This window comes from Rhyacophila brunnea, unplaced genomic scaffold (genome assembly GCF_057557595.1).
Source record: "Rhyacophila brunnea isolate RB1 unplaced genomic scaffold, BYU_Rbru_1.0 scaffold_21, whole genome shotgun sequence".
NCBI lineage: Eukaryota > Metazoa > Arthropoda > Insecta > Trichoptera > Rhyacophilidae > Rhyacophila > Rhyacophila brunnea.
In genome coordinates this window covers 36,830,176-36,856,134 of record NW_028232871.1, presented here as the reverse complement: position 1 = coordinate 36,856,134, position 25,959 = coordinate 36,830,176, and the positions used below count along the sequence as shown (strand labels likewise).

At 36.1% G+C, this 25,959-nt stretch overlaps 1 protein-coding gene across 1 annotated transcript in view; it reads left to right on the top strand.

The window, feature by feature from the left end:
• The window catches only part of LOC147070989 (uncharacterized), a 366,245-nt gene that overhangs the window by 330,430 nt on the left and 9,856 nt on the right, over nt 1-25,959 (top strand). Inside the window, exon 7 of the mRNA XM_085949033.1 lies at nt 20,907-21,136. Within this exon, the coding sequence (XP_085805159.1) occupies nt 20,907-21,136 (230 nt within the window). The remainder of the gene's footprint in view (nt 1-20,906; nt 21,137-25,959) is intronic.

Below are 25,959 nucleotides of genomic sequence, written 5' to 3'. Positions count from 1 at the left end.
TGTTTTAACCATTGTCAAGTTAACTAAAATGATATTATATGGTACTCGTAACATGTGCCAGTGGGTACACTTGTCACAACGATTACCCATGTTTGTCTCTTAAGAGACAGAAGATAGACCTATAGAGCGATTTTGTTCGTAATTGCTTTCTTCAGATTCTGATGGGACTTTTTACCGCGGTTGAAACATATTTTATTGGCCGCTGACTTAATAAGCTGTGTAAGTTGATAATATTTAATAATTGAAATGTTCGAATGAACGTGGGCTGTGCAGTTACTCAACATGTTTTTACTTCACACCCATCCGTATCATTCTAATGTTTCTTTGTCCTTCTGGGAAAGATGTACTGTTTTGTATGTCCTCCAACCCTCTTCAGTTAGTCCCTAGGAGGATGAGGTAAGAATGTATTGTCATCTCACCGGCAATCAAACCCGGTATCTTGCGACAAGCCAGTACCTTGCGGCTCTCGTGATTCAGTGCGCAAGGCACTGGTTTACCAAAGCCTGAATATGTATGTGATTGTTTCACTTCTACTACTGTTTAATTTCACGACTTACCTTGGACCCTATGGCCTATAGTGTAATAATATGTATCGTCTCCTTAGAACAGAACAATCCCAACTGATTTTTTTACATTTTACCTTTAAACTTTATTTGTCATTAATTTGAAAACTGTAAAATATAAGAATATTGGTATAAATATACGATAACGCACCACTTTAAAGCATTGCTTAAATGAAAAAAAAATATTAAAACGTATATTATGTTACATATTTCGCCAGATAACGTCAGATAAGTTAATTTTGTTCGAAATTTTTTAAGATTGAAGTTAAACTTGGAATGATCTAAGCCTAAGCTGATAACCCTTTTTATGTACATAATTCCGATACGCTTGTTCTGACTCCATATAGAGAATCAAAAAAGGAATTGTCTAGTACTCGTACAATAAAAATATTTTCACAAAAAAATCAGTTAGGCTTGTTCTGTTCTAAGGGGACGGTATAGTATATTAGATTTAGAGGGTCGTCAAAATCTTGATAAAAATCAGATATCTCTATAAACCCATCTAAATATGACTAAATTTCGATTATTTACCATGTTTTCGTGATAAATAGGTAAGTAACGTTTTACAGAATCGTCAAATGGCGCCAATTAAGCCGAAAGTAAACAAGCAGAAGATACTTTGACAGAATCACAATATTTAATTTCCATCACACTTCGCCGCCCGGTAATAACAATTTATTATTCAATTAACGAAAAATCGCTTCGCGTCTTTACCTTCATAATATCGCGGACGTAGATGTGTTCGGTCGTGTGCGTGCACGTCATTACCAACACAGACGCAGCACACCGTCACTTTTGAGCTTTTCGATTTTCCGGTATTTCACGGTGGCGCTATGTGCACCACAGATGTTCAACACGTGCACACCCGGTGAAACTGTATCACCGTGTCAACGTCACTGGTCCAATGAAATGGAATTTTCAAAATATACATTTGCATAATATCTACATGCTTACAATTCCATAGACAAGAAATAATCGTTGTCGACTGGCTTTAAGTTGCAGTTGCAGGTTTTTTTTTTTTTATAAATATAAACCAGAATATAAAACGATAATTGGGGAATCCACACTGGACACGGAAGAGAGAGGTCACCTATGCGATAGTCTGACCAAGCGGAAAACACATAATTGCAACTCAATATAGTCAGCTTTGCAGACGGTAAAATGCAGGGATCGGCGGACAGACAATGTGAACGTTTAAGACCGTTCGCACTTACAACATCGTCTCGAATGGGACATGCATGGCCCCACATCCTCAAGCAGGCCCCCAGACCAGGATCTATAGCGGGGCCCTCCTACCTATCGCTTAAGGTTAAGGTTAAGGGCAGTGTTATTTTCTACAGTAGTGTTCCCCAAGTGGTTTTCGTGGAACCCCAGGGTTAAGGGTATTCCATATATTTTTAGCGACTTTTAAATAAATCCAGTTGATTTATTGAGTTTTAGGCACTCAGCATACTATGAAACACTGATCGCGATCTCTTTTTGTGTTAGCCAAGTAACATGCAACCCTTCGTCATATTGGATAAATAGCCAATTTGGAAGTCAAGAAACACACTTAAAATAATTATAATGTAAATTTCAACACGTGAATTATCGTTTAATCATATCACATAAATTACACCACACAGCCACAACTTTTTAAATGTTAATTAAATGTCATTTTTTTTACTATTCGAGAATATTTGTGAGTTTTTCTCATTTAACTGGCCGACCCACCACGCCGGGCCTACTCTAAGCCCGGGCCCCCAGGCTAGAGCCCTGTCAGGCTCCCCTTGTAGGGGCCATGGGGACATGTTCATAAATCAAAACGTTTGGCAATGTTGCAGCTCTCTTCCGCGCGCGCAGACGAAATCATGCCAGATCAGTGACGTCATGCGGTTAACCGAAGCGAATGAAAACCCAGCATCTGCACATGCGCCGATGCAATAGTTTAATATACTACCTGCGGCCCACTATTGGAGACAGTGCATTACGTTAAATCTGATTTCTAAATAACAACAAAATCACATCGACAAATTTGACGTGTCACCGTCGAGACGCGTTATATGTGTGATCGGACTAAAAGGAATCCAAGTTACATACTTGAGACATGACCTGTCCAAGAAAGTTACCCTACTTTTTTGAGACTAAAGGGATATCGTTGTATATCGCACATATTATTAGCGTTGATTACTTACACTTCGTTCTCTTTAATCGCTTCGTTTTACAGTGCATAAAATACAAATTATTATCACCACCTAGTTTCAATGTGTTAATCTTTACCGCTGGTCGGAGTGGGGGTAGGTTATAAATGGAAAGCCGGCCCGTTTACGTCATAGTCGCCCCCCTCTTGCGTCACAGGGCGCGCGTTTCGGGGTTGGGGCTGACGGAGGCATGTGTACGCCACTGGCTCTGACTCACGACCAGGGTTGAACGAACTCCTCTCCTTGGCAATCAATTGAACGCCGCTCGCCGCAGTCAGGGGCTGTCTGAAAAAATCCGGGAACAGGATTGTTATTACTGAAAGGTCGTTTATTTTTTTCTTATTACCACGTACTCGGGTAACTTTAACCCTTCGGTCTAACTTTACCCCACATAATCTACTATATTGGTTACGGTCAAACTCATTATACCTAGTGTATGTACAAATATATAATATGAACGAAGTGCCTATTGATACATTAACTATTAATGATTGTACTCAACATTGATTTATTCTATGTTGTTATTATAATATATCATATTAGGAAGAAATTATTCACCAACTAACTACCAATATCTTTTTGCCTACGACAACCGAGTGGTAATGTGTAGGTATATAAGGTCTTTGTTCGAATGCTGGGTCTGGCAAACTTCACAAATTGTTCTATGTTTGGAATTAGATTATGAACATAACAGGTTGAGTAAGTGGCTAACATCCATTTCTCGAAAAAAACTGTTAATATAACCTTCACCCTGTAGAGGCCCATAATATAATTTATAAACGTAATTGATGTAATGTGACGTAATATTTTTTTGAATATATAATACTCGTATGTTGCCAAAGTTGTAAAATATTATTAACCTAAATAAACCTTAACCATAATTATGTACCGACTATTGAAATTTGTATATCATTATTGGAATATTGTATTTTTGTATAATATTTATTATGTAATGATTTCATCGTTATCATTAATAAGTATTTGTTTGTACAAATAGCTATGAAAACTGTATCTTTATTAAATTATTATTTTATATTATTAAGTGTCTCTCTGAATTAATAAAGTGCCACGTATTTTATATTAATAAGGAAAACATATCCAAAATTATACTGAAGGGTCAAAGTTACCCAAATATATTTCCAACTGCTATAATCATGTACTTACCTTCAAAGTAGAAATATTGTACCTAATCAAAGGGTCGATTCATTGGCTTAAATAGTCAGACTTTGGTTAAACAAATTAGGTACAATAGAATTTTAATTAATGTAATAATATTATTTTTGAATTATCAGTAGGTATAAATGATTTTATTTTCTTAAAGTTTAAGGGGTGCATCTAAAACACTTAAAATACTTATGTTTTATGTACTGGAATATAGTGCAAGCACCAGTGGTGTAGAGGGGCGAAGCTCCGGCAATTTTCTAGAGAGTTTTCATCAATATTATGAGTACACGCAATAGTTTTCAGTCACATGAATAAAGAATAAATAAAGAATAAAGAAAAAGTTATGTCGCCGTTATTTTTAATTTGAAAACAATCGAAAAAAATTAAACTAAGCGTTAATATATGAGGCACGCGATTAGTCAGTTCAACTACTACGTGCTTATGAGAAATTGTATTTATTTGTAGCTTCCCGTTTCCCTTCGATTATTTACCTCACGACGCTGATACAATGAGAAAAGAAACCACAAATACTAAATCTACAATCCGATGTGGATTTTGGCCGCCTCTCGAAGATGTTTCTTAACAAACATACAAGTACCAGGGGCGAAGGGTGGAGGTAGGCTGTTAAGATCCACCATAAATAGTGCACACTAAACTTTATCAGTCATACGTATTTGTTTTCATTGAAATAAGACTACAATTTACAGATGGTGGTGTTGGTTAGTTTTTAAAATTCCATTAATCCCTGCGAAAACCAAGCCATAATAGATAACAGTAAAAAAATACTCGTATATCTATAAAATATCCAAAATTATGCAATTAATTCATACATAATTTTGGATATTTTATAGATAGAATAATATTTTTATCGGTTTAGGCAGGGCTTAATTAAAAATTCTTAATCCAACGAAAGCAAATAAGTACGAATGAAAAAGTGTGCACAATTTTGTCGTATCGCCCAAAATATACCAAAACTAGTATGATTTGGTTAAGGCAGGGTTTACTTGATTTTTAAAAAGTCACCAACACCATCTATAAATTATAGTCTTAGTTCAATAAAAACAAATACGTATAACTAACAAAGTTTAATGTGTATATTTATGTCAGCTCTCAACAGCCTACTTCTACCCTTTGCCACTGACAAGTACTTTAAATGTCAACCACTTACTCAATTTATGACCTATGTACATGTTCTGTAATATGAAAAATGAAATGTAAAAAAGTAATAGTTTTTACTTTTTACATATTATTCTATCCAATGTTTATAGAAGAAAATAATATATCTCCATAACTTTACATAAATTTTTCATCATATGGTTATTTTATTTAGTTTACACTAGCAACCCTGTCACTTGCAACATAACTCACGGTAACTACTTGCCACGAACACGTTGCGAGTTCCCTACCTAAGGAGTGTGCGGGCTAACCCAGCTGAGCAGGCCGAGACCTCTACGTCTTTCGAGCTGCTACGCTCGTTTGCTACGTCAAACACAAACTGACTCGCAGACTGTACCACTTCCATTTTGAACCTGTCATATTACTTTAGTTATTCGATTGCTTTATTATGATTTTCAGTTTAGTTTTTTAACTTGAGATAACGTAAGATGTTGACACGAACAAAAACGCCGACCTTCAGTTAGTGTTTATGGCAGAGTATGGTTTAACGACATAACTATACAAATCTAGCCTTGTAGTCAATTCTACTTCTCAAATAGCCGTGCGACAACCTCACGACGAGGTACAAACAGAATATATAAGTCCCATGGTCCTAAACTATGGAAGAAGCAGAGAAGAAATGGTCGAGAAAGACCATGAACAGGTAACCAGTAGCGTAATCGTTTAGTATTATGAAGTAAAATGTATGTTGTTAACCTTTTCTTTGTAAAATGTAATAAAATTTTACGTAAAAAAATTTTTCGCCTCGGAGAATCGAGACTGTTCAAGTGTAATTGGAACGCTGTGACCGCAGACCTCGAAATGACACGCCGTGAAATTTCAAATCGATCTATTTCGGAAATAATTTCCGGGAAATCTCCATTAAACTTAGAAAATAAGTTATGGGAGAGATTGTTTACGTAAAATTAAGCAGGTACATGCTTCAATAACTTTTATAGCTATAATGGAAGTGTATGAAAATTGGAAAAGAAAATTGAATATTTATAAATTTATATACTGTATAATTGTAAATAAAGAATTTTAATACTAATTTTATCAATACAAGATAGGAGTTAACTACCGTTATAAAAATATTGTAAACGCGTATCTATATCTATAGACGCGTAATTATAATTATAGATTTTGTTAATGCTATAACTTGCTGACTATAATGAATATTGTAAAAGTAACAATTGGAAAAACTTGAGATTCTGGTATAGATGGGTTTCTACCCATAAACAATAATAAATCTTAATTGCCTCCTAAGTAATAAAAGAATCAAATACTGCGACTAAAAACACAAACTGGCGCATGACCTTGAACCTTAACTGAATTCTGTTCGACTAGAATTTACGGCCCGGCTGTGTTGAGTTGCCGGATAAAAATAGATTCAAGGTTACGTTTAGATTACTATGGAAAAGCCACTATTAAGGACGAAATAAATTTGTAGTCGCTTGTAAATAACATCTTGTTAGGATTAAGCATTTATACATTTAAGTTGAAATGTTAAGTATAATATTATAGTGTTTTCACGTAATAATGTTCGTCCGAAAGGTAAATATCGAATGAAACGTTTTCTGCGGCTCCAAATAGTTTTATTAAAACTTAGTAAAATTCTATTGGCCTAAAAAGGCCAAGAGTGGTGGAAAGGACTAGTACGTGGGTGTCAACCTTTCGTTTTGACATTTTAAGTTTAAAGACTGCCATTCCCTTATTTAGTACCCGAATACTTATTCCGATACCTCGATGGAAAGCTAGAAACTTTCCCCTTCGTTCGAACACGAAAAATCATATAAAATCAACTATTTTGCTTACGTCACCGCTACGGCGTATTTAAGGGACATGTTCTAGAGGGTGCTTAAAACACCCCTATTAAGTCTTAATTTTGCGGAAATAAAGTAGAGTAAATTTAACCCGATTTAATTAGAAGATATCTCTATTAGAAAGTTACCAGGAACGGGAGATATACGTAAATTTATCCCGTGAGAGAAAGATATACATCTGCTATCCCTTACGGACTGTTTCCTGTTAAACCTCCATCCCGAGGGTATAAAAGGTGACATCCTTTTTCCGTAAAATCATTAGTTTCTACACTTCTCACCGGCGATCTTCAGTAAGCAGCAGACCTCTCTGCGAGCTTGTGGGACACGGTTCTCAGTACATTCGCGATTCATACGTACCAGTAAGTCCCCTTCGACGGGCAAAACGTAGCGCGAATAACTCGTATCTGTCGGTAGTGACGTCGGCCGCCAAAACGTAGCACGAATACTACGTATCTGTCGATAGTGACGCGCCGCGGATTAATTTTATTTTTCATTACTCATCATACGAGGTGACGTAATCGAGATAAATTACGCGATCGAATTTGTTTTATAAAAACAAATTAATAAACTCAGTCTGTAATAATAAATTTTACAAATCTTTTCGGGATTATAAAATAAATTTTTGAAACTTTATTAAGTAAACATAATTATAAAATAAATTTTTGAAACTTTATTAAGTAAACATAATTATAAAATAAATTTTAGTAAACAAATTTTAGTAAATAAATTTGTAAACATTAAGCAAACCTTTTGTAAACAAGTCTGTAAACACAAATAAATATTTGTAAATACACTGTGAACATAAATAAACTTTATAAACAACAATAAAATAATTCTATTCTTTTATAAACCTAATACTGTGTGACCAAAGAATAATTTATATTTTCTTTCTTATGGGAAAATATTTCTCGAATTAAAAATATCCAAAGAATATCTGCGTATACATTCTCTGAATTAGGTGTGACTTTTCGGGAATTTGTGAAAGATTTCACAGAGATCCTATAGTGAACAAATAAATAGTTTGCTGATACTTTAATGAGATTTAATTACGGGAACAATGACAGTTAATCTTATTGTGTGACCGTGAACTCTAGTACCTGAATAAATTCGGCACCACACCAGCTGAGAGTTTTATTCGGGAATTCAAAAGTTGTGATACTACAAAGGAGATCCACCTCTCCTAATTCATCACTAGTCTCCTCAGTGACGGCCCGGTAGCATTATTGAGCTAGCCGTGAGCCGGGTCATGTCATTATGGCGCCCAAATGCGTGCGGCATCTTCAGGTTGCGAAAACCTGAACGATCCTACAACTAAGATCTACTAAAAGATTTTAAAAACAATATATTGTGAAGTGTATCAATGAATTGTGGTTACCTGAGAGGTTTTAAGAACCTTATACCGGAGCTACAAGAGCGATCTACCTCAACTTTATAAATGTGAGTACAATGAAATAAAGTTTAACTCGCATTAACGAGGAACCAGTGATGAATACTTTTGAAAAATATAATTTGGAGAAGAATATATACGTAAAGGCAACTATATATAGAATACTTTTCTTGATTTACTTGGAAAAGGAAAGAATAAATAAAATAAATACTTTTGGTAATTTATTAGAGTCAGATACCGACATTAAGCAAAAGTATGTCGATGAGACTGTCCAAAGGATCTTTCTGACCCTTTTAAGCCATAAAGAAAGTATAAAAATAAATTGTGTTACTCACCGTAACAGAAATAATAGAATTAAGAATAAAATGCACAATAAAAATTTCGTGTGAATTTTTAAGCTTTTTTCTAATATAAAGTTGAGTACCATACAAGTATAGGTACAAGAACCCAGACAAAGAAAAAAATTTTTGAAAAAAATAAATTTATACTACTTTGTATATTAAAATCTCGATAATTATCATAACTACCGTGACGTCATGGGTATAGGTACATGAAGGCCCGTACCTATTACAATATAAGATTTTAAACGGAGAAGATTGGACGCTTGTAACAGGAGTTGCAAGCCTTCAGGGTTATCAGCGACAAGCAGCGCATGCCCTCAAAATACTTTAAACGTCGATTGCGGACGAACGGGTGGTCGTAGGAAGCTGAAAACCGGCGCAATCGATAGCTGAATTTTTATATGAATTTACGGTCGAAGGTCCGCTTCTTCCAACTCCAGGGGACGGAGGAATTCGAAGAAATTATGCCGAACCCTGTTCCGGGTCCGAGTGTAGAAGAAGACTTCATATTGGAAGAAGGCTTGCAAAACGCGCAAGTATTCCCCGAAGAGGATTCATTTTTGCAAGTAAGCACGTCGGATCCCAAACAAAAAATGGCACCACCAGAACCGGCCGTATGTACCCCGTGCCATGTTAAGCCGGAACTCCATTCCACCTATGAGGGTAGCCCAAAGCAGAGCGTTGAACTTTTTCTCCGACGCTGCAGAGAATATTGCGAAGCTGTGAAGTACCCAGCTGAGAATTGGACAGAGTTGGCTATACGTCAGCTCAGAGGAGAGGCCAAGACTTGGGCCAAGAATATTGACACATCGGACAGTTGGCGGTCGTTTAGTAACGACCTGAAAAAGCACTTCGAATCGCCTTCAAGACGTCGTGCTCAACGAACGGAGCTCGAACATAAAGAGCAAGGACCTCAAGAGGGAGCTTATGGTTTCCTCCTGAAGAAGATGGAGTTAGCCGAGGTACTCCTTCCAGAGATGAAGTCGGAAACCCTGGCTTCGACCTTTTATGACCTACTCACTGTGAGCGATCAGATAAGGGTTAATCAAGAGAAATGGAAGACGATGGACGAGCTGCTTGAAGTAGCTCATACACTTCGACCATTGAAATCGGCATTGGCTTCCGTGCCATCTCCAGCAAATGCCGTCAAGGCGAATAATGAAAAGAGGCCCGCTCAGCAAAATACTTGGCGCGAGAAGCCGCGTTCGGTACAAGAGACTAACGCGAAATCTGATAAGACCACGGAGGCTGTTGATAAAAGGCCTCCACGGCAATCAGACCAGCAAAACGATTCGGAAAGACCTGCGTACCGCCCACGTCCTCGCATTGATGAGCGAGGCGGTGCCAGACAAAGGCGCTGTCAACATTGTCCTGGCTTCCATGAAAACAAGGATTGCCCAGACAGGCAAGCAGCTCAGCAGACCAGAAAGGAGCCATGAAGACGGCTCGCGGGCCGGGTTGATCGTCGATGGCTCCAAGACGACGAACACTGGCGGACCGCCGAAGAGAAGACTCAAGAAGGTGACACGAACGTTCCTCGAACGCCGTTCAGCCGAGTTCTAGCTAGTGACATAGACGCTCTTCTGGCGAATAGGGTTAACTGTGAAAGTGAACTGAAGGACACCCTTCCGGTGAAATCATTTAACCCTAAGGTTCACTGTGAGGTCGAAGCTGGCCCCAGTAACCAAGTTAATCTTTGTACAGGTCCTCTTGTAAAGGATAGCAGCGTAAGACCGGAGAATTATCGCAAACGCGATATTAATAATTCTGCTAGTAAAATAGTAGAAAATCTTAATAAAAAGAATAGCGGTAAGACGTTGTCCAATGTTGAGACTTCGCGAGCTAATAATTCTTTTACCGGCGGCGAAATAGAATATAAAAAGTTTTTAGATAAATTAGAATTAGGAAGTTATGAAATAAATGTTGGCTACAAGGAAGAAGGTTATCAAGATAAGCAGTTAAAGACAGCTAGCAGTGGATGCGGCGAAGGCGTAAGCAGTGGCGCTCTTGGTGTGCTGAGAACATCGGCAAACGTAAGTAACTGTAGTCTCGTCGATACTGACGACAGATCTCTTGTAACAAATAATTTAACGAATTATTGTGCTTCCGCTAACCATTTGTGTAAAAATATTAATAGTACTAATTATACTAAAGCCGAAGCTGGCAGTTTACTTGAAATTAATAGCGATGTATGTAGTTTAGATAGTCGATCGTCGTTACAATCGAGCAACGAAACTTTAGGAAGGGACTCACCTTTTAAATTAGCGAACAGACCCCACGAGGCTGACGTTAAGAATATTATTAGGAAGAGTCGAACTAATCGTCGACTACAAAACATTAATACCTTCGGTAAATTAAGGCGAAATAAACTTAATGAAGAAGAGCTCATAGCATTAGATGACTATAATCGTTATCTTAAGCAAAAATCAAGTAAATGTAAGTCCTTTAGTATTAAGATTATTAAAAATAAGTTACGTAAGCTTAATAGGATTAATTTTGATAGCGTTAAGTTTGAACTAAGAAACATGAACTTAATGTACATAGATAAAGCTAGATATAGTGACGAAAGAGTTGTTGTGTATGATCATCGTCTCAAAGGCGGTGATATACTCAATAACGGAGAACAAGAGTTATGGGACTCAGCTACGGCGGCCCATGACCAACAAAGCAAAATATCTACGGATTTTCTCGGTTCTGTAAATATTTTAGATCCTAGGGACAGGTGTAGTCGGGGACAGAATTTTGCGGCGTGTCAAAAGACACTACCATCTGTAACGACTGCAGACCGTCCAAATAGCGTAGTCAGAAGTACGTGGACAATTGTAGGTAGTACGTTGGATGCGTCGGGTGAAGAGAAATTGCCAACTACTGCAATTGCACGTAATAAAAATAGTTTACCTCATAAAGATTTAAATATTAAATTTGATAAAAATGTTAGTGTTAAAAGTGTTTTAAATACTAGTGTTAAATTGATATATATGATTATGATAAGCGTGATATACATATCAGTGCTAAGTGTAATATATTTTAAATTAATAGCGGAAAGAGTGTTGCTAGTTAAGGCATGGGGAAGCGCATGGCTTCCACGCTAAGTCCTTTACTAGTATTCGGAGCTGCGGTGCGAAATAGTTTGAGAAGAATCTGGCTAATGAAAGAGCAGACGACCCGGTGGTATCACCTACGCCGCTTTCCAAAGCTACCAGCGACAGAGACGAGGGAGTGCACGCCCTGTCAGAACGTCGTATGGATGCGCAGGAATGTGCGCGGGAAGAACTACTGGCGAGTTCAGGAACAGATTCCGAACTTAGCGGTGGAGGAGCTGAAGTGGAAAGAATTGTTGACTCGACAATATCTAATGAAGAGAGGATCCTTGGCGAGAGGCTGGATGCGTTGGACGCAGTCCTACGGGACGCCCCCATCAAGATAGCGCCCCCCAAGAGAGAATTTAGGAGGATGGGACGATTGGGAGTGCGGCGCCCTGCGCGGACCGACCTCCCAACGCCCTGGAGCAAAGATCAAGGTACTACCTTTGGCGAGTGGCGGGATGCGTTGGACGCTGTCTTACGAGACGCCCCCATCCGGAATGCGCCCCCCAAACGTCAGTATCAGCGTATAGGCCGATCAGGTAAGCGTCGCTCAAAGCGATCGCTACCGCCATCGCCTGTAAGCTAAGTCTCTAACTAAACCGAGCTATAAGTCTTCGAGAGGAGCGATAAAGAAATAAGTCTATTATCGAAGCGAGCGATAAGACTTCGAGAGGAGCGATAAAGAAATAAGTCTCTGATCGAAGCGAAAAACAAGTCTTTTCTCGAAGCGAAAGAGAAATAAGTCTTCGGGGAGAGCGAAACGAAGAACGTGTTGCTAATTAAGGCGTGGGGAAGTCCGTGACTTTCACGCTAAGTCCTTATTAGTATTCGGAGCTGCGAAACAAACAAGTCTTCGAGAGGAGCGATAAAGAAATAAGTCTATTATCGAAGCAAACAACAAGTCTTTGAGAGGAGCGATAAAGAAATAAGTCTATTATCAAAGCAAACAATAAGACTTCGAGAGGAGCGATAAAGAAATAAGTCTCTGATCGAAGCGAAAAACAAGTCTTTTCTCGAAGCGAAAGAGAAATAAGTCTTCGGGGAGAGCGAAACGAAGAACGTGTTGCTAATTAAGGCGTGGGGAAGTCCGTGACTTTCACGCTAAGTCCTTATTAGTATTCGGAGCTGCGAAACAAACAAGTCTTCGAGAGGAGCGATAAAGAAATAAGTCTATTATCGGAGCAAACCACAAGTCTTCGAGAGGAGCGATAAAGAAATAAGTCTATTATCGGAGCAAACCACAAGTCTTCGAGAGGAGCGATAAAGAAATAAGTCTATTATCGAAGCAAACAACAAGTCTTTGAGAGGAGCGATAAAGAAATAAGTCTATTATCAAAGCAAACAACAAGTCTTCGAGAGGAGCGATAAAGAAATAAGTCTATTATCGGAGCAAACCACAAGTCTTCGAGAGGAGCGATAAAGAAATAAGTCTATTATCGGAGCAAACAACAAGTCTTCGAGAGGAGCGATAAAGAAATAAGTCTATTATCGAAGCAAACGAGTCTTTTCTCGAAGCGAGAAAGAAATAAGTCTTCGGGGAGAGCAAAACGAAGAAAGTGTTGCTAATTAGGGCATGGGGAAGTCCTTGACTTCCACGCTAAGCCCCTAATAGTATTCGGAGCTGCGAAATGAAGACGTGTTGCTAATCTAGGCGTGGGGAAGTTCGTAACTATCACGCTAAGTCCTTATTAGTATTCGGAGCTGCGAAATGAAGAGAGCGTTGCTAATTTAGGCGTGGGGAAGTTCGTAACTTTCACGCTAAGTCCTTATTAGTATTCGGAGCTGCGAAAAATAATTCTCTTGATTGGGATTGATTTCAAATTCTTGTAGAATGTAATATATAGCTAGGAGTATTGAGCGTTGGATTAAATAGGTTTAAATGACCCTATGTAATTTAATGTTAAAGGTATTGTCAGGGGAGTCTCCCTGGCATATCATGGTACTATGCCGTATTTTCTAGTAAGCGGGAACGTGATTCGCGACGGGAAGTCGAACTCTACTTCTGTCCATGGGTCGTAAAGGGAGCGTCTCCGTGAGTCCTCTTCTTTGCGGTTGTCCCTCGGCAGGAAAAGCAGTAGTCGTCCCATACAGCACTCACCGTCCTCAAAATAAAATTTTTAACTTCAGAATTATTGAATTATATAATTTTCTTTTATTAATTAGAATTTTAAGACCTGAATCTGGGCGAATATTAATTATAAAAAGTAAAAGAAAAACTTTGTGTGCATGCGCAGATTTTGTGTATTTTATTTTGAATATGCTTTACTGTTGCTTTATCGCTTTGCATATTACTGAGTCCTGAGGTGTGGCAATGGTGAATTGAGACTAGACATATACAGTTATGTCTTTATTAAGGGTGGGCATTTGACACGAACAAAAACGCCGACCTTCAGTTAGTGTTTATGGCAGAGTATGGTTTAACGACATAACTATACAAATCTAGCCTTGTAGTCAATTCTACTTCTCAAATAGCCGTGCGACAACCTCACGACGAGGTACAAACAGAATATATAAGTCCCATGGTCCTAAACTATGGAAGAAGCAGAGAAGAAATGGTCGAGAAAGACCATGAACAGGTAACCAGTAGCGTAATCGTTTAGTATTATGAAGTAAAATGTATGTTGTTAACCTTTTCTTTGTAAAATGTAATAAAATTTTACGTAAAAAAATTTTTCGCCTCGGAGAATCGAGACTGTTCAAGTGTAATTGGAACGCTGTGACCGCAGACCTCGAAATGACACGCCGTGAAATTTCAAATCGATCTATTTCGGAAATAATTTCCGGGAAATCTCCATTAAACTTAGAAAATAAGTTATGGGAGAGATTGTTTACGTAAAATTAAGCAGGTACATGCTTCAATAACTTTTATAGCTATAATGGAAGTGTATGAAAATTGGAAAAGAAAATTGAATATTTATAAATTTATATACTGTATAATTGTAAATAAAGAATTTTAATACTAATTTTATCAATACAAGATAGGAGTTAACTACCGTTATAAAAATATTGTAAACGCGTATCTATATCTATAGACGCGTAATTATAATTATAGATTTTGTTAATGCTATAACTTGCTGACTATAATGAATATTGTAAAAGTAACAATTGGAAAAACTTGAGATTCTGGTATAGATGGGTTTCTACCCATAAACAATAATAAATCTTAATTGCCTCCTAAGTAATAAAAGAATCAAATACTGCGACTAAAAACACAAACTGGCGCATGACCTTGAACCTTAACTGAATTCTGTTCGACTAGAATTTACGGCCCGGCTGTGTTGAGTTGCCGGATAAAAATAGATTCAAGGTTACGTTTAGATTACTATGGAAAAGCCACTATTAAGGACGAAATAAATTTGTAGTCGCTTGTAAATAACATCTTGTTAGGATTAAGCATTTATACATTTAAGTTGAAATGTTAAGTATAATATTATAGTGTTTTCACGTAATAATGTTCGTCCGAAAGGTAAATATCGAATGAAACGTTTTCTGCGGCTCCAAATAGTTTTATTAAAACTTAGTAAAATTCTATTGGCCTAAAAAGGCCAAGAGTGGTGGAAAGGACTAGTACGTGGGTGTCAACCTTTCGTTTTGACATTTTAAGTTTAAAGACTGCCATTCCCTTATTTAGTACCCGAATACTTATTCCGATACCTCGATGGAAAGCTAGAAACTTTCCCCTTCGTTCGAACACGAAAAATCATATAAAATCAACTATTTTGCTTACGTCACCGCTACGGCGTATTTAAGGGACATGTTCTAGAGGGTGCTTAAAACACCCCTATTAAGTCTTAATTTTGCGGAAATAAAGTAGAGTAAATTTAACCCGATTTAATTAGAAGATATCTCTATTAGAAAGTTACCAGGAACGGGAGATATACGTAAATTTATCCCGTGAGAGAAAGATATACATCTGCTATCCCTTACGGACTGTTTCCTGTTAAACCTCCATCCCGAGGGTATAAAAGGTGACATCCTTTTTCCGTAAAATCATTAGTTTCTACACTTCTCACCGGCGATCTTCAGTAAGCAGCAGACCTCTCTGCGAGCTTGTGGGACACGGTTCTCAGTACATTCGCGATTCATACGTACCAGTAAGTCCCCTTCGACGGGCAAAACGTAGCGCGAATAACTCGTATCTGTCGGTAGTGACGTCGGCCGCCAAAACGTAGCACGAATACTACGTATCTGTCGATAGTGACGCGCCGCGGATTAATTTTATTTTTCATTACTCATCATACGAGGTGACGTAATCGAGATAAATTACGCGATCGAATTTGTTTTATAAAAACAAATTAATAAACTCAGTCTGTAATAATAAATTTTACAAATCTTTTCGGGATTATAAAATAAATTTTTGAAACTTTATTAAGTAAACATAATTATAAAATAAATTTTTGAAACTTTATTAAGTAAACATAATTATAAAATAAATTTTAGTAAACAAATTTTAGTAAATAAATTTGTAAACATTAAGCAAACCTTTTGTAAACAAGTCTGTAAACACAAATAAATATTTGTAAATACACTGTGAACATAAATAAACTTTATAAACAACAATAAAATAATTCTATTCTTTTATAAACCTAATACTGTGTGACCAAAGAATAATTTATATTTTCTTTCTTATGGGAAAATATTTCTCGAATTAAAAATATCCAAAGAATATCTGCGTATACATTCTCTGAATTAGGTGTGACTTTTCGGGAATTTGTGAAAGATTTCACAGAGATCCTATAGTGAACAAATAAATAGTTTGCTGATACTTTAATGAGATTTAATTACGGGAACAATGACAGTTAATCTTATTGTGTGACCGTGAACTCTAGTACCTGAATAAATTCGGCACCACACCAGCTGAGAGTTTTATTCGGGAATTCAAAAGTTGTGATACTACAAAGGAGATCCACCTCTCCTAATTCATCACTAGTCTCCTCAGTGACGGCCCGGTAGCATTATTGAGCTAGCCGTGAGCCGGGTCATGTCAATGTCTTAATCGATAAACACAAACTTTCTGCCATTCATTATGTATTTTACTAAACCATTTTCTTTTATTTTATTCAACGAATTCACAAGATTTTGAGAATGTAACATTCCATATATTGAACATACATAACTTAAAAACACCACTGGTATCGCGCCAACTGTGCATTATCCAATTATGCTACGAGCCTCTTATCTAATTACGACAATTTAAACTTGTAGGTCATACATGAAATTCTTATGAAATTGCGTAGCATAATTGGATTATGCACAGTTGGCGCAATACCAGTGGTTATACGGGTTCAAATCCCGTCAAGCATCGTATTTTTTCAAATATGAGTTTTTCTAGTGGGTAGGTATATATCTGAGGTGTTTTCAAGTTATGTATATTCATTATGTATTTATTACAATTAACGATTTTTCATTGAATATCGAAGTGGAGACTACTCCGTTGGGAGTATTTTTTTCATTTTCTCTACAATCTTATCTGAGTTTTGACCGTCTTCCGAAATTATTTTTAATATATTGTTGTACGAGAGACGACTGTTAGCCACTCATTCAATTTATTAGGCCCATGTTCTTGAAAAAACCAACACATCAATTTGCCAGATTCGGGACCCCCGATTATTCACTGAGACCCTATCTAAACGGTTACATGTAAATTGTACGTATTATATTTCACCATAGGACAGTTCGCCGTGAGCTTTCTTATCAGAAAGAGATGACCGTATACTATACGGTCATTTCTAATTTTGGAAAAATTCATGAATTCAAGAATGAAAACCTAACCTAACAAATAATCCAGTATATCGGCTATTTACATTTTTTTGCAGTGGCTTCCTGTAAACCGACAAGAACCGTGTTTTATTTAGACATGAATTTTATACTCAGTACTATACAACCCAAAGACGTTGGACGGTCTTTAATATTCGACCATATATTTCCGATACAAAATTTCGCGGTGAAGTGTGATACGGCGAACTGCATACGTACAAATTTCCGGACACGTATCTAAACAGATTCATAAATACATAGGGGCAATGACTGTTGTCAATTTGATGGCAACACGTCTCAAATAGTGTGGCAATTCATTAACGACTGCCCAATATTAGAAATAGAACAATCTTCTCTCGGAGCTCATATCAAATATAATCACTAAATTCATCAACATACATGTAATAAAAAAAACTACAAAATAAATTTGTGAGACCGTCCTGTTTTTAATGGCTTTTTTTAAAATTTAATGACAAGTCATTGGTTCTTACACAACTGGAAGCTAGATCTAGATTCTAGAAGATGTATCTAATATTGAATATAATGGCAGTATGTCCTGATCCACGGACCACAAGAGTTGTACTACAATACTTTTGTTCTTATTTATACCTAGGTCATGGTCCCCATAAGAGGGGGGGCTGACAGGGCTCTGGGGCGGCCCGGCGTGGCGGGTTGACCAGATAAGTGAGATAAACATGCATTGCAAATTTACTTTTTATTGTTTTAAAAAAGTCGCTATTATACTCCATGTCCTTTAACAAATGTATGATTGTGTGATGTAATTTTTGATTACATCTCCATAATTAATGTACCAATAGGTATGTATTAAAAATACAAAAAATCTATATATATGTAGGTAATATGTACACTGAATGGGTACCCCTAATTTGATCTAAAACACAATTTGAAAATCGTTAATGTAGTGCGTCATACTGCCTTTAACCTTAGCGATAGGTAGGGGGCCGCCAAAGATCCTAGCCTGGGGGCCTGTTTCAGGATGTGGGGGCCATGACGTAGGTATATAAGAAATATATTTTACATAAAAAATTATCTTGTTATATTTGTATACTGTGTAATGTTTATTCACATATTTAATTAAGTTCGCTGGCATATTACTCCTCTATGTTTTTATTGTACGTATACAATATATTGTGCGCGTTTCTTAAATACGCTTTCATTTAATACTAAAACCACTCCCCACCGCTTTTAATCATTCATTCATTTCGAACAATTCAAATCTTCAAATTGTGCTGTTTGAGCATTTAATAGTCGAACAAGCAAACACATAAAATCTCCTCAGTTCGAATCTCCGTACAAGGGAATACTTCTGAGAAAATTAGCATCATCCGAAGACTTGCTTTGGTAATAATAATTGTCTGCGAAAAGCTCTCGCAGAACTTTCGCCGTTCGATTCGGAGCTTTTACAACGAAATTACAACAAAATAACAAGTAATCCGGCTTAGGTACGGTGTCGAGATTTTCATATACCGATGGACGTATTTATGCAGAAATGAACCTACCCACAAAAATATTATTACCAACACACTAATATTATTAGTTTAAAAAAATGTATATCGTATAAATAAATGCGCTGAGTAGAATTGAAACGCATGAAATGTATTTCTTATGTATCACACTCGTGACACACTTAATCTGACAGTTCATAACGTTTCAATCTTATTATAGTCCGTGCGTTATTTTTTTATTATTTATTATTTTATTATTTAAAATTAAAATTTATTTATTTACATTTATTGAATTATATAAATTATAAATTCACGACGGTCACATCATACGTGTCCGAAAACTTGTACGTATGCAGTTCGTCGTATCACACTTCACCGTGAAATGTTGTATCGGAAATATACGACCGTCTTACCTCTTTGGGTCGTATAGTACTGACATAAAATTCATGTCTAAATACAACACGGTTCTTGTCGGTTTACACTTTACAGGAAGTCAGCAGCAAACAAATTTTGAAAAAAGCCGATATATTGGATTATATGTTAAGTTTTCAATCTCGAATTATTCATGAATTTTGCCAAAATCAGCTATGAAAATTGAATTATTGTTCATATTGAATCTAATGAAATTGGAGACCGTATAGTATACGGTCACCTCTTTCCGATAAGAAAGCTCACGGCGAATTGTGCCACGCTTAAATGTTTTACGTACAATTTACATGTAACTCACACCATAACATGAAAAAAACTAAGAAAGGGTATTAAAACAGTATTTGTAAACAAAGAAAATATTACAAATAAACGCAATATTAGAGAAACAGTATTATATTATATACATGTCAGCTTACTAGTATGTATCAGTTTAAAGATAGCTTGTTATTATAATAGGTACTCATTATGAGGAAAATTACGAAAAATATAGGTTTTAACATAGGGGCGGCAGGTTATAAGGAAAGTATGGTGAAGCCGGAAAGTATGGTGAGGCAGGCTGGTAATCAATTTGTGGCAAATTTTCCACGTTAACATTATATTATATGGGTACGTTATAATGACCAAAGTAAATCCTTCGTGATGCCCTGCATTTTTTTTATCGCGTCGCTATTTCTCGTAAGTTATCGGCTTTTATTGGCCTGCTTCATTCAGTTGTGTGAGAAAGCCGATTGCTTGCCCGTCTTTTTATTTAATACCTCTATGGTTTTAACATATTTTGGGAAGAGTATTTACTGTCTAACTCAGCGTCAACTCCTCTTGTTTTAAATATACATTATTTTACATTGTTGCGATACAATTATTATTCAGATATTCAGTTTTTGAAAATTTACGTTTTAGATGATTATTTTTGAATTCCGCCGTAAAGGTTTTGGCTTCTACGACATCGTTATTTATGCAGTTATGAATTCGTTAAGCTTTTATTTGTCAATTTCATTGCGAGGTTTCTACATTACTAAACATTTAAAAAAACGGTGCAGACAAATAAATGTCTATTATTTATTATCAATATTATCATACTAGCGATACCCCGCAACTTTGTCCGCGTGATATACGGTATTAAAAAGTTGACAGGTCTACATAATTCAATTAAATACTCAGTATAGCGGTCGACATTTTCTCACGGCAGTTGATAATATTAATAATGAATGATGAATGTGTTCATTGTATCTTGAACGGTGTCACTTTTCTTGCTCTGCGAAACGAGTTTTAGTTGATTTCATTCAAGTCGTATGCAACATTGCTTCCGTGAGAACAAGACGGTTCGCATTAAATCTTACATTATCTTTGTATTGCTTTATACCCATATAACTACTGTGTGTAGCTCGTGAGACTGGCGATGTTAAGCTAAAAGGCGTCATGGAAATTTGGAAGAACATAATGAAATATTTCATTGGTTTCAATAAAATATCAATATTTGTTAATAAACTAATAATCGATTGAAACCAACTCAACGAACCTCTCGACTAAGCTCTGTTTTTATTTTATTTCATTCCAGACTGCGAATCCCTAATCAGGAAGATGCTGGTGCTGGACCCTGTGAAGAGGTTCACGATCGAGCAAATACGACGGCACAGATGGATGGCGGGGGCTGGCGCGTCGGCGGCCGCTCCGAGTGGAATCGTCACCGCGGAGCCGCCCAGGAGTCCCGCCAGAGCTCTGGATCCGAACGAACAGGTCCTGAGGCTTATGCACAGTCTTGGGATCGATCCTGCCAAGACGAAAGAGGTGAGAAATTAACTACACGAGACTATAAAATTACGTAATTTAAAGAAACATGTGAGTCAACCACAAATTCCGAAACAACCTTTCACGCCGTATTCAAAAGATATTTGGATCAATTACCATTAGGATTTTTTTATATCATATTTTAATATGAACATAAAACAATTGTTTCGGTGTTAAATTGTGAATCGATACATACCTATATAATATATTATAGTTAAGTACGTTTTATGTTATATTAAAATTCTTAATCGTTGGCCATCCTATCTTAAGCTTATATTACATTGAGCTTCTTTACGAGCTGTTTGTTGACGAATTTATAATCTGCCTGTAAAGTCGCCCAGTGTAATCATCGAACATGTTAGCTTGTTCGATGATTACACTGGGCGACTTTACAGGCAGATTATAAATACGCCAACAAACAGCTTGTAAAGAAGCTCAATGTAATTGACGCTTTATAGCAAAGAAGATTCACTTTTATAATATTTTAAATATTGGCCGCTTTTATTGATGGTAACTAACAAGTCTTTACGTTTACTTCGAGAATATTATTGGGTTTTGCTGTGAGTTGTTTTCATAAACTTTTGCAGTAAATTATTTATTTGTAATCCCAACATTTTATAGTTGGAGGCCAATGAAAATCTGGGGCTGTTTATTATGTGTTTGATATTAATTTTCCGATTGCCTTTAGTTGTCCGAAGAGATTTATGTTTTCACATATAACTTGCAAAACTACTTAGCGACTGTGGTTTTGCGAACATCTTGATTGAACATTATTCCACTTTCATATTACGAGTATTTTCACAAGTTTAACCATTCGGGAGTTTATAAGATTATGTTACTAACATCATCTCCCTCACGCTAATCCTTGAGTTCAAAATTATATTAAGTAGTTAATAGTCGAAAGGAAAATTGTGTATCTATAATACTTACTTATACTAACTCGTAATATTCAACCCAGCCTAAGTGCTGGAAGACATTGAGTGTGGTCGTTGAATATGTTTATTTCGCGACCAGCAACTTTTATATATAATGTTAGCCGGCTCTCACATCTAAAATCTTCCAAGAACGTCGATCCGGTGTCGCATATGAAGACCGCACACATCTACCTAGCGACAGTCTCACGTAACCTTCGAAACGTATAGATATTTGGATGCGGCGATTGGATGCCGGTATATTAATGACCAATTCGTAGGTGTTTAAGTTTAAACTCTTTGTAAATGAAATCAAAATGGCGACTTGCAGTTGAGGTTTTGGTTTGATTACTTACATAGAGGTGCATACCGTTATTTGCCATGTTACGTGCATTTTCATTTAAATAAATATGGTTACTTGAGACTTAGCAAATTGCCAACCTTATACCTTGTCCAAATGGCGCGTATTGACTTGCGCGTTCTCTATGTACATGTGACGTCATTGAGCCCTCTACAAGCACTCGTGCCGTGACAACTGTCGCGCGCGGTCGAGGAACAGGTGACCTAATTGAGATGTCCACATTTACTCGCAGCTAGACACGCGCCTGGACAAGGCCTTAACGTACGAGTATGTTATTTTCTAGAAGTGCATTTTGTAATGCAAAATGGCTTACAGCTGATTTAATCATTAGCCTTAGTTACCCTGTTTTCATCATATATTTAGGCACCATATTAATTGTTTTCTTTCTACACATTTTGAAAGACACCACTGGCAAATACAGTGTTATAGTAATTATACATCAATTTTATGAAACTTTGTAATTTAAGTACCTAACTATATAATATAGCTTATGTATCCGTATTCTGTAAATTATATTTTAGGCCTTATTGTAATATCGCCATATATTATCTCCATTGTAGGGATAAAATTGAAACAAATTATCGCTTGAGGCCCTATTATAAAATTCCCTCCTCGCTCACATCCTATAATTATCGTTGTTGAATTTTGTCTCTACTTCCTGAATCGTAAATTGAATTTGCTCCATATTTATCTTTTAAACCAGCGGCACCCAACTTGTCCTTGAGATTTTATGATTTATATAAGTAGTGTATGTTTATATCAGAAACTCTTCCACTTCTTTCAACACTTCAATAAGAGGCTTACAACCAAAGCTAGTATACAATGTGTATCATCTTCTATATATTATTATCCTAAGAGATTTTGGAAAACGCACCAACATCTCATTTAAGCGATATTTTATTGATATTTTTACATCTTCACTTCGAAATGTGCGCTACCGATTGAATTGAATACATTTGAGAAATTTTCCATGATTTCACAGGTACGTGACGTTTATATCCGATATTTTCTTACATACCGTATACGATCGCCATATTTACTGTTGACGCCTAACAAAATTACAAGTTCGTCGCTTCATACCTTCTAATCCTTTATTGACAGATAGAACTAATTATTTTTGTTCAAATGTCACCATGTACATAATATTGGCGCACTTAATTTTTTTGCGGTGAAAAAACTATAATTTTGGAACGATTCGAAATCCTCGCATAGTCTGCCAGCGCTGTCACTGGTTTAATTCCATAGATAACGTAATTGTATTCCAAATTTGATTTTTTTTAAATACTTTGTGGCTGTTCACACACTATTTTTTTATTAAATAATTACCTAAAGGCTACTAATTTCCATAGATTACATGATTACAATATACCTAGTCATATTAATATGGCAAATTTGAATCTACTGAAGGAATGAAATATTTCTTTATTTTTAATATTTCATAATAACAGGTGATATAATTATTATAATATCTACATATTTATACCAATCCACTACGGGCTCCGCAACCTGATGCTACTCCTGTTAGATATACGAATTGTTATAGTTATAAAAATTTGTGATATTGTATACCTAATATATACTATTTTCATCATCCTTATCACCATCAATCTGGATCTATCCACTGCTGGATGAAGGCCTCCTCAACCTTATTCTACTCCTTACTTAAACATGAATTGTTATATTTATCAAAATTGGTAATATTATAATATTATTTACCTATCTATATATAATGCCATTATTATCAAGAGCCTCAATTAATCCACTGCTGGATGAAGGCCTCTCTACGTTGATTGTATTCTTGACAGTCTTAAATGAATTTCTATATTTATTAAAAATGCTAATGTTATTTATCTACATATTTATATCGTCCTCATCATCATCATCATCAACCAGGATCAATCCACTGCTGGATGAAGGGTTCCGTAACGTGATTCTACTACTATCGGTTTAACGAATTTGTGATATTATACCTATTTCTATCATCCTTATCATCATCGACCAGAACCAATCCACTGCTGGATAAAGGCCTCCCATAGCCTGATTATACTCCTTTCTGTCATTTGAATTGCTGTATTGATCAAAATTTGTGATATTATATTATATCTATTTATAATGCCATTATCATCATGAGCCTGAATCAATCCACTGGTGGATAAAGGCCTCTCTAAGTTGTTTATATTTCTGTCGGTCATATGAATTGCTATATTTATAAAAATTGCTGATATTATATTTACCCATTTATAATATCGTCATTATCATCATCAACCAAGATCAATCCACTGCTGGATGAAGGTTATCTCAACCTAATTCTACTCTTCTTGGTCATATAAACTGCTATATTTTTTTAAATTTGTGATTTTATATACCTAACCATTTATATCGTCACTATCGTCATCAACCTGTATCAATCTACTGCTGGATGAAGGCCTCTTTAAGCTGATTCCACATCTTTAGGTCTTATAAATTCCTATTCTTATCAGAATTGGTCTAGTCCTCTCAGATATAATATGTATTGCTTTATTATTTATCAACATTTGTTTCGATATGAATATCCCTCACCGCGAAACTGTATTGTGCAAGGTTAATTTTTAATTAAAAATTTGATTTTCAAATATTATTCTATGGCTGCAAAATCGTTTATTTTTAATAGACAATGAAACAAAATGTTTAAATTTTTTTTACGCTGCTAACATTTTTCTATTATCTGAATGGGACCCGAAAGAGATTAATATTCACGTTATATTGGATCGTTTTTTATATTATTAACATATATAGCTGTATATTCGAATGATTGAGGTGTATAATTATTTTTCATATTTAAATGCACATACCTACACATATATTGTATTAAAATTAAAATGTCAGTGGTAGCAATCGGCGATTGCTAGCTGTTCTGCTAGGCCAAGCAGCCTGAGGTGGTGTCAGACGATATTGTGAAAACCAAACTCCAGAATAGACTACGCATAATATGACCCCAAATTTATATTGGCAGTGACGACTTGCAAATCGTTAAACTGACAAATCAGCGAAATGTCAAACTGTCTGAGGTGAATGAAAATTCATCCCGAAGGAAAAACTATAGCGCCGTCTATGCATACTTCACAATTATATTACTATCCAACATCGCCAAGCCGTCTGCAAGACCTAGCGAGACAGACTGGCGACCGCCAGCTGGCTCTGCTAGTAATTATTAATATTAATTATGTAAATAACCATTTTCACAATAACGATGATATTAATATATTTAAATATGTATACCTATATATATATATCATATTTGGTATCCGGGTATCGCTTTTCAGTATCATTGAGCGATGCATTTTGCGGTTATGAGGTAATCAACTGAAGAAAAGTAACAAATTTCCATTATTCGGTTTGTGTAAATACTGTACTCAACCGAGGTGTCGCAAATCCACAATCTCGGGGTGATTATTAATTACACTTTGACGTTTACTACCACTTTGATTCGATTATTTCCAAAGCCAATTTAATGCTAGATTTTCTTTTGAGGCTATCGAAGGATCTCAAAAAACCTTCTACCAAAATTCTTC